This window comes from Antedon bifida, chromosome 10, assembly GCF_963402885.1.
Source record: "Antedon bifida chromosome 10, ecAntBifi1.1, whole genome shotgun sequence".
NCBI lineage: Eukaryota > Metazoa > Echinodermata > Crinoidea > Comatulida > Antedonidae > Antedon > Antedon bifida.
The window spans coordinates 20631298-20641403 of record NC_136235.1 but is presented as its reverse complement, the minus strand read 5'-3'; the positions used below and the strand labels follow the sequence as shown (position 1 = coordinate 20641403).

Below are 10106 nucleotides of genomic sequence, written 5' to 3'. Positions count from 1 at the left end.
CTTAAAGCGTGGTTCCCACTAACGACGCAACGCAGCGACGTATTGGCGCTAAGTGCTGTATTAATTGCGTAATCACAAGTGGTAACAACCGACGACGCAACAGTGCTGCAAACATCGCAGGTGTTCACGCAGGCGGGGACAAACTCGATTTCGAAGGATATTTTCTTACGTAGCGTAGGTTGCGTTACGTTGCGTCGCTAGTGGGAATCAAGCTTACCTCAGCTGCAGATTTATCTGTTGTATTCCAAAAAATGTCCACAGAATAACAAACAACAATGTTATTCGACTTTTTAAAAACTAACCTTGTTCTTAAGACATGTTATATAGAGCGGAAATATTGTGCATGCAGAGTTGAAATAGGTTTGTTTGGTGCAAGATCATTCATCCTTACGATAACATAAAACGTAGGCATACATTGGAAACTAATTAACATTTACCACAATAGATCTCGCTGTAAATATTGATTTGTTTCTACTGCACAGCTACAGTCTAATGAATACGACATTCTACGCATGTGCAGATATCTTTTTTAAGATTATACCTTTGGTCATTGTTTTTGATAACAAAAATGGTGGAAGATTTATTTCATTTATAAAACATCCTAGTGTACGTTCCAATTACATTTGGTAGTCAAGTTCGAATATATTATTTTGTTCGTATAAAGTTGAATTATGCTGACCAAGTTCCAATTCGTCAATTTCGTAAGCTACCATTATAAACAATGTCTCAATAAACTTGAAATGTGGTGCTCTGTTTGATCAACTCTGAACCATAAACCTGCTATTCAGTACTATTCAAATATTATGCCATAATTTAGAAAATGGGAAATTTAAATACACACATCAAAAATCTTTAACATTTGTTTAAAAACACAAATTAACATTAGAAAATAAATTTTATTTATTACTTCATAATAATTTACATTTTTTTTTACACACCCGCATTTATATTAGGCAGTTAAATAGAAATATGAAATTGAAATATGTATTTTTAATACTTTTTAAAACATTTAAAACTGAGTAAAAATAATGATATGAACATATAAGAATAAATAACGTATTCGCTGATGTATTCATACTGTAAAGCTCTGTCTACACTATAAAACTAGTTTGACCAAATATGCAATGTGCCCATATATGGACATGATGATGTAATAACACTACTATATTTTGGCATATCACCACCATGTTGGCACATGAAACTAGTTTGATAGTGTGGACAGGGCTTTAGATAACTTAAAGTAACGTTTTTATTATGGGACGAAATGCATATACGTGCTAGCAGGCGTTTGAAGTTCCATATATGTGGTGTCTGTTGAGTACGCACTGTCTCGCAATTCATCGTAGATATTACTATTAGGCTCCATGTATTCATTATCATTGGTTGTAGATTTCACATCCGGGTCATGTCCCTTCTTTAGATAGTCATATTGGTGGTCATCGATTGGTGGCTTGCTAACACTGTTAAATAGAAATGGTAGTGTTAAGTGGATTACAAGTTTATCGCACCACAACAATAACATGTTTAAACTAATTAAATCAGTTTTTGTTTTAACCTACAACTTTGACTGCGGCAGCAATGTGGATAATTGGAATTTCAATTACTTATTATGATGTAAATTTGTTTCATTTTTTTTAAAAATTAAATTGAAAAATATAATGGTGATAATGAAGCATAAAGAGGAGGAAAGATTACTGCAATTCTAGATTATATTGGAATGTCATGAAAGTGTTATATAGTTACTCACTCAATTGTATATATCTTGTTGTCAATTCCACTTAACGCTGGTTTCGGTGAACTATTAGTACGAATGAAAAGAAATGAATTTAAAACTTTAAACTGTGTAAAAGATGATGCTAGAAGGAGAGACAATATCATGCGAGAGACATTACCGCAGGATTGAGAACCATAGAGCAACAAGAAACAGTGAAATGATATAACAACCAAAGCTAATGTTTAGAAACCTGAGCTAATGTATAAAAACCTCTTCAGGAACAAATCATGTTTGTCTCTGTAAATGTATCAGCTAATGTTCAGACTTACCTAGGTTTATTGCTGACAAAACAAACAACAATTAAAACAATAATAACAACAACAATAACAGCACCAGCAGCTCCAGCGATTACACCTACAAAACAAAAGTACAACTTGAATACAGAAAATTCGCAAAGCAAAGCTAAAATTAAAGAAAAGTTAGCAGTTCTCTACTTAGTTAACAATAGCCTAGTTATGATCTACAACAGTATCTGTTGTTTTAAATTGAATGAGTATATTGTTATGAGTATATTGTTATGAGTATATTGTTGGCATTATTTTCCCTGGTAAGACAGACGATTGCCTGAATTTTGTGACAATTTTAAATTCAGTACAATATGTAAGTAACTAAACACGTATACTGAACATAAACTCTATATTGGAAGACACCAACCATCCTCTGCATAACGACATTATCGGCTCTGTTATCGTTAGAAGTGGTAGGATGAGGACGGTGAATGCGCAGACGGACCGTTACAAGTACTCGTTCTACCCAGCTGGGATAAGGCATTATAACAAAACATTTGTGAGATAGTCCCCCTTATATTTATATTTATGTATAATGAATCTGTATCTGTATCTCTACACCAAGGTAATACAGTACAGTGCATACCTGTAACCAAATTTGATATTTTGGCATACCTATTGGTAGATCTGATGACGACTGTTCTTCAGGTACATCGACTACTGGTTGATCTGTTCCACTGGAATCACCAAGATGTGACGTTGTCTCCATCAGTTGCCTGGTGATTGTGGCGGTGGTGGTAGTACTTTCAACTGGAACAAAATCTGAAAAAATACATTTGGATTTATATACTTATAATAGGCCCGAATACATTCTACGAGGTATACGGTAGTCTATGGTTTTCCTTTCTTCTGAAGATTTAACCATGTACAGTTAAAGATTTATTACATTGTTATTCTTTTTTTATACAATCAATCAATCAATCAGACTTATATAACGCCGGTATCCATAATGATAATGTTAAGAGGTGATCGACAAATTTAAACAGGAAATGCTTCTTGGTAAGGTGAGTTTTCAGACGTATGTTGAAGGTATTTTTCTGAGATCTTTATTTATTTTAGTATAGTATTCTATAAACTGGATGTTGCTGCCAAGGAAAATGCTCGATGGCCATACGACTGAAGTTTCCATTGAGGAACATGAAGTTGAAGGAAAATTGTGTAGAGCTGTGTTCCTAATTACAACTACCATTCTCTTGAAACAAATACAGTTTTACTCCATCTTATAATCCTTGTATTTTATATTGCTCACTCTCATGCACCATTTTTTTAAAATTATCATTATCATACTCACATTCATCACATCTGTCACCGAACCAACCATTCTGGCAGATGCACGTATATCCGTTATCGTCATTATCAATACAGGTCACTGCATTCACACAAGGATTGTTAATACATGCCATTTCTGGAAAGAAAGAACACCCTAATTATATTGATCCAAATAGTTGAGCTGAACAAAGAAACCTTATGATAAATAGAGCCAAGCATAGGAAAAAACTTGGGGTCCAAGCAACATAATATCATAAATATGGTATATGGCTCATATTTTCATCAATCATAAGTATTAATCATTTAATATTTTTAAAACGTTAAACAAGAATAACGTCGGTTGACTTTTCTTTTCTAAATACGATATAACTTTTGGAAAAAAAACTTTAAAATGAATGGTTTTTAAGTTCATATAAGTGTACCTGTGTCGCACAAAGTTCCTGTCCAACCAACGTCACAAAGGCAGTAGAAAGTCATTAAACTCTGGAAGTCAAAACATGTTCCCATAACACAAGGATCAGGATCACATAAACTTTGAACTGTAAAAAAACAGATAAACATAAAACAATGCATTACAACTAGATGATACATTTTGTATTGAACTACAGTAGTATAATAATGCAACGGATTTTACCTGTTTGGCAATCTTGGCCGTCAAATCCTTCTGGACAATAACATTGATAGTCGCCATCACTACCAATATCAAAACACGTTCCTCCATTCAAACACGGTTCAGCATGACATCCAATAGTAGCTATTCAAAAAAATTTTAAAGATATAGTACTGAAATGCCTGACCTCTGACATGAATTTATTCATGATATTAAAAAAGGACGAAGTTTAAAAATTATGGAAACCATATTGTGAATTTGGCCCACATGGCGTTTCATACGTGTAATTCTTTCAGCTTAATCCATTTTTCAAAAATCGAAACGCCACCTGATCAGATGGACTAACAACAATAATTAGAGACTTTAACAAATCTGGTATCAACCGAAATATTCTGGTATGGTTTGAAACGATCATAAACAAAATATTAGGAAGGACATTTTGTGTATGTTTGTCACGATAAAATGCGAAATAACTATAATAAAATCAGTTGTTAAACCGATACTAGGCCCACTTACATATTTCACAGTTATTGCCTGTCCAACCATCGTTACATGAACAGACATAGCCAGATTCAGACAGTTCATGACATTCACCGTGTAAACACGGGTTACTCAAACATTCCGCTTCCATGTCAATTTCTATAAATATAAAGTTGTAATATATCAATGATGTTAGATATTGATAATGCCAATGCATTTAATTAGGTTTCAAAATTATTATTATTATTATTAACGTTCTAAATGCATCACAAAGATTTAGTCAAAACCTTCATATTATTAAGATGTCTACACTATCAAACAAGTTTGACAAAAAAGTGCGATGTGCCCAAATGTGATAGTGATATGCCTAAATATGGTAGTGATATGACGTCATCTATATGTATGGGCACATCACGTTTTGTTGTCACATAAAGTTTGATAGTGTAGACAGAGCTTTACGCATACGTTTTGTCTGTATTTACGGACGTGATTTTTTAAAAGTTTAAACTGTATAATAGGATACCTTCATCACAATGTTGCCCTTTCCATCCTTCGACACAAAGACAGACGTAAGAGCCATCACTCGGGTTTATCAAGCATTGTCCTCTATAACATGGTTGTGCATCACATGCGTTTATCTCTACAAATACATTATAAATTAAAATCGAATTATACTAAAATTACAGTACACGATTTTTTTGTAGATATAGATGGAGTAAAAAACAATAAATTCGAGAGTTGCAATAACAATGCAATATACAGTGCTAAGCACACTGTTCAACTTTGGCATATAAGTATATTTCATACTCAGCAGAGTTTAGTATTAGAAAACAACAATAATTGTTGTCTTTTTTTTTAATTTTTAATGCATGACACGTAGAACAGGTGAGAGCGTTTGCGGGATAAATTGTGTTCTTACATGGAAAGCAAAACATGGACAAACAATTGAAAACAAAAAGAAACTTACCGATCTCACAGTTGTCACCAAGATACCCATCCGTACAATTGCATTCATATCCCCCAGTATCTAAATCAACACACTGTCCATTATTTCGGCACGGGTACAGATTGCAACCGTTTCGTTCTAAAAGAAGTAATATTTTTAAAAGATTTCATACCTTTTTCTCCATTTAGAAGATGAAAGTTTATTTCATAAAGAACAAAAAGGCTTTGGACGTTCATTCAATGAACATTTCGAATTACATATGGCCCATGGTTTCGAAACAAATTTTAAGGAGAGGCTGTCTGTTATTTGATTACTTAAATTCTTATGTCTGATAAATTGTGTTTACCTGTTTCACAATGTGTACCGATCCAGCCATATAAACAGTTACATTTATATACCAGGCCATCGGATGAAATGGTTTCACAACTTCCGCCATTAAAGCATGGATATAAGTCACAACCGACGATTTCTAAAATAAAAAAAGCTTAGTTATAAATGTTACGGGTCGTTTTTTCCTTTTTTTTGGATTTTTTCCGAAATCAGTCAGCGTATAGGTAGAATAATAAGTTTAGATGTGTTAGTAGTGTACTTTACCTTGATCACAATTAGGACCTGTATAACCATCGTTGCAACCACAGAAGTAGCTATCAATAAACGGATAACATATTCCATTTACACACGGATTACTGTCACATGCAGTGATTTCTACTGAGATAAATATCATATTTAAATAAGTATTATGAATCATTATGATTTTCTTATCGGTCGCTATGAAATTGGTCGCTAAAGCTCGAGTTATCTGTATTTTGCCGACATATATTAGCGCGCCCTCTATTGATTGCATTTACCAAGTATTTCGCTCAGTTTTTGAGCGCATGATTAAATGAATCTATCAAAACCCACGTACCAATGTCACGGCAAACTAGATACACAATACCCGTTCACACACGGATTATAGCAGGTACTGATCACTGCAAACAATTGAAATATATTAGCGAATAATTTGATACAATCGTAAAAACTTAATAAAACAATAAATCCCAAAAGACACGCGGTCCTGATTGGTTTTTCTGAAACCCATTTATTTTATTGCAAACATGGCTATCATTTTTATTGCTTTTCTTGTTCTTAGTCTTGATAATATTTCTTTGTTTCTAACTCACATAAGCTTTGCTGCTCAACTACGCTATAATTTTCCTGTATTTTTTCCTTTTCCTATAGTTTACTTTTTGAAAACTGTACGATATACAATCATAGGCCTACCTGGTAAGAATAACGATTGTTTTAAATTCCTTTATTTGAACCACTTACCACTTGGCGTGCTGGTATCCAAATAGGAATAATCGACTGTAGGTCCATAATAATCTATGAAATAAAAAGTAATTTTCATGATTTGATTTGTTGAAATATATATATATTTATAACTTTAATATATTAGTTTAACATAAACAAAACAATTACCACTTGGTCCTCCTGTAAAATTGTCATCTTCATCATCATCATATTCTAAAAAAGAATATGTAAACACTATAGTATATGTTATTTTACTTTATATTATTCTTATTTTTTAAAATAGGCTTTTACTTTGAAATTGTGCAAAAAAAAAAGTTCAGAAACATTTTATTTTAAAATGTGGAAATGCATTCTATCTCACAACATTAACCTTACCTATGCATACGACTCCGGCGTCGTCCGCGTGACTACACGTGTCATCGTCAGCGGTATCGGTATACCTACACGCACTCAGGTAGTTTTCAGATCCGTCACACCTAAATTTCTTAAAGTGTATAGGTCCGTCACCTTCACTGTAATATGCGTTTTTCTTGGCCTCCAAGGCACCATCGTATCCTAATTGTCGACACACTACCTTGGCATCTGCTATGGTCCATTTTTGGTCACAAATCGTTCCCCATTCCCCTTCAGCATAAACCTCAACACGTCCATTGTGATCATCTTCCCCATCCCGTAATCTAACTGGCAAATACTCAGGGAATTCATCTGGAAAAGAAAACAAATAACACATCTATGTGTTTGCCGCCATCAAGTTTTAATGTTTGAGTGGCTGTTTTTCTTAATGGTTAGTATGGAAGAAATGGTAAACGGTTCTGGGAGAACGGTCCGCGGAATAATGTCACCACCGGGTAGCAAATGTCCAGAAGGGAAATACCGAGAGACAACTAAGAGACAACTAAAACTACATTTACCATGTGAATTGGGTTTACAGTGACAAGGCATGGTTTGTTTTTACGGAAAAAAGTAGATACGATGAAAGTTTACACGCTTACCAGTATTATCACCATCACTGCATTCAATATACACTGAACTATACAATACGTCACAATATTGCTGATACAGGCCGTCGTAATCACAGTCGAGTAAACTTGATTCTGTACCGGTACATTCGATGTCGGTTATCCAACTCCAACAAGTACTATAATCGTTATCGAAATAAAATTCTACGGCCCATTGAAAGCCTAGCTGTTTACAGGCAACATTAGCGTCGTTCATGTTGAAATCAGCTGGACACACCGAGCCCCAGAGGCCTCTGTACATGATGTCAAGCTGTCCCCAAGACCCGTCTGTTTTATGGCTGGTCAGGCGTAGCAAACCATCCTCTTAAAGAAGAACACAACTTATTATAAAAATGACATTTTTCAATTCAATTCGATTCAATTTATTCCGGATTTTACAAAACAAACAATAACACATACATCACACATGCTAGACCCGAGGGACAGCGAATTTAACTCAAGCTTTCGATGGGACGTCCCAGCCTGCGTCTAGATTTTCTGACAAGATATAGATATTTCTTATCTTTACTATATATGATTTCTGCCTCACCAACCTCTTTTTAATAACACCACTATAACGGTCGAAACATAACCACTGAACGAAGAAAACCCTTAGAAATGATTATGATAGAAATGATTATGAGGTTATTAATCATTTCTATCATAATCATTTCTTTCATAATCATCTCTATCATAATCATCATCATACTTATACATAATTAATCAACGTACCTGGTTGGATATCATCAGTTTCACACACTACGCCCGCGTCCTCATAATGTGAACAATCATGAATATAATACCCAGCGTTTTCACAATTATAAACTGCATCCTCATTACCATAGCATTCAACATCATCCAAGTAGATTGGACCTGAACCAGCGCCATAAAAAGCCACCGGATTCGCCTGCAATGCCCATGCATAACCCAATTGCCTAAGAAAGATAAGTAAGTATACCTCAAAAAGGATTTAACCAGCATTGTACAAACTAGTCCTACCATTTCAACTACAAACAAAGGTAATTTTAACTGTTGACCCATAAAACCAGATTAAATACCAGCACACTCAAAATACGATTATAGGGTTTTTTTACATGAAAATTGTGTTGCTTTTTGAGATAATAATTAAAGTGATCTATATAACTTACTTGCAAACAACATCTGCATCTGTTATGCCCCAGTTGTCGTCACAGATCGTACCCCATCCGTCAATGTAGTATATTTCCACTCGCCCCTCATTCGGGACTGAACCACCAACCAGTCGAATATCTCCATACTCCGGATTATCTATGCGAGGAAATACTTTATTATAATAGAAATATTTTATGACAAAATATAGAATTGTCTAATAAATACATAATATACAAGTGTTTATTAAAATAAGTCATTGATGTAAGTGTAGATACACTTTGTGTTAATGTTATGTAAATAATGATACCCGAGATATACTAAGCAATATATAATCGGTTCTTATGCTTTTTTGTAAGTACAAAAATGGTGCGTGTAAACTGGTAGTGTAAAGTTATTTCATGTTTCTGGATATAAATGAAATTCATATTTCAATTTATTAAAGACTTCCTCCATGAGGAAGGCACAATATATACAACGATGTTCAACAGAAATAATTAAGTATGGTAATTAAAAAAACGCACTTGTTATATTATCTACATTGTGTGTCTAATTAATATAAGCATCGTTAATATAAAAAGGCCTTTCGGTTCTTCTTGTGCTGTAGCTTAACTCATTGGTAAGGAATTAAGAAGAAGGAATTGTAAAAACTTACCGGTACAAATTGCTTGATCTGCTACATATCCTAACACAAGTATTATAATCCACAATCTAGCCATCTCTAGGTTTGAATGTTTGAAGAAAATGTCAAGACTGATAAAAATCGCTGCCTAAGTTGATAAATTGTTCGTATAAGTTATCTCTGATCGACTATTTAGATGAATTTAAATGTTATAACACAGTAAAGTATTCTCGTATGATATTCGTTATTAGGTATGCGGACGATCCGATGACTAACTCTTTTGTAATAAATTTAAGTCTCCTACACAAATATATAATAGCCTGTTGTTGAGCTCATGCAACGTTGCTTCTACATTTAACTTGTTTAAATGGAAAGATGCATGGATGAATACGCCGAAAGAAACAGAAGGAATGCGTCAACCAGGCTTCAACAAAGAAAGACTTAAGTATAGTCTATAAATAAACCTGAAAAACAATTAGACATTAACGTCATCAGAAACAATGAAAACATAGAAATAAACTGACGCAAGGCTTAAGTATGAAAGAGTAAGGTGGATTACTTATCAATCTAAAAATGCTACATTCACACTTCCTGGAAAATGTTATCAAGAAGTGAACGGCACCAAAATGTCAAGTAAATGTCAAGAAACAATACTAGAAAAGGGAATCTTAAGATATAATAATAGTATAATATCAATAA

General features: G+C 33.8%; 2 protein-coding genes across 3 annotated transcripts; both read right to left on the bottom strand.

Annotated features, from left to right (window-relative positions):
- Positions 1 to 876: 876 nt before the first annotated feature.
- On the bottom strand, positions 877 to 6105 carry LOC144853644 (uncharacterized). 2 transcript variants are annotated; one of them, XM_078711385.1, is made up of 12 exons: positions 5961 to 6105; positions 5713 to 5835; positions 5388 to 5504; positions 4944 to 5060; positions 4457 to 4579; positions 3965 to 4084; positions 3753 to 3869; positions 3353 to 3466; positions 2677 to 2823; positions 2044 to 2128; positions 1748 to 1798; positions 877 to 1460 (listed from the first exon to the last, which is right to left on the bottom strand). In XM_078711385.1, exons 1-12 carry the CDS (start codon positions 6088 to 6090, stop codon positions 1253 to 1255), a joined length of 1452 nt encoding a protein of 483 aa, XP_078567511.1. In that variant the 5' UTR covers positions 6091 to 6105; the 3' UTR covers positions 877 to 1252. The 2 variants fall into 2 exon arrangements, with proteins under 2 accessions (XP_078567511.1, XP_078567512.1); XM_078711386.1 differs by having other exon boundaries at positions 2677 to 2811.
- A 173-nt stretch (positions 6106 to 6278) lies between these two features.
- LOC144854528 (neurotrypsin-like) lies at positions 6279 to 9848 on the bottom strand. The gene is made up of 8 exons (XM_078712477.1): positions 9441 to 9848; positions 8806 to 8944; positions 8390 to 8592; positions 7652 to 7981; positions 7035 to 7364; positions 6828 to 6872; positions 6678 to 6731; positions 6279 to 6337 (listed from the first exon to the last, which is right to left on the bottom strand). Exons 1-8 carry the CDS (start codon positions 9502 to 9504, stop codon positions 6279 to 6281), a joined length of 1224 nt encoding a protein of 407 aa, XP_078568603.1. The 5' UTR covers positions 9505 to 9848.
- Between the last annotated feature and the right edge of the window lie 258 nt (positions 9849 to 10106).

Coding starts and splice junctions, on each gene's coding strand:
- LOC144854528 (XM_078712477.1), bottom strand. CDS start 9,504: ATGGCTAGATTGTGGATTATAATACTTGTGTTAGGATATGTAGCAGAT. Junction 8,593..8,805: donor GATGCAGATGTTGTTTGCAA/GTAAGTTATATA, acceptor TATCTTTCTTAG/GCAATTGGGTTATGCATGGG. Junction 7,365..7,651: donor CAGTGATGGTGATAATACTG/GTAAGCGTGTAA, acceptor TTTCTTTTCCAG/ATGAATTCCCTGAGTATTTG.
- LOC144853644 (XM_078711385.1), bottom strand. CDS start 6,090: ATGATATTTATCTCAGTAGAAATCACTGCATGTGACAGTAATCCGTGT. Junction 2,129..2,676: donor GTCATCAGATCTACCAATAG/GTATGCCAAAAT, acceptor TTTGTTTTGTAG/GTGTAATCGCTGGAGCTGCT. Junction 1,461..1,747: donor AACAAGATATATACAATTGA/GTGAGTAACTAT, acceptor TCTATTTAACAG/TGTTAGCAAGCCACCAATCG.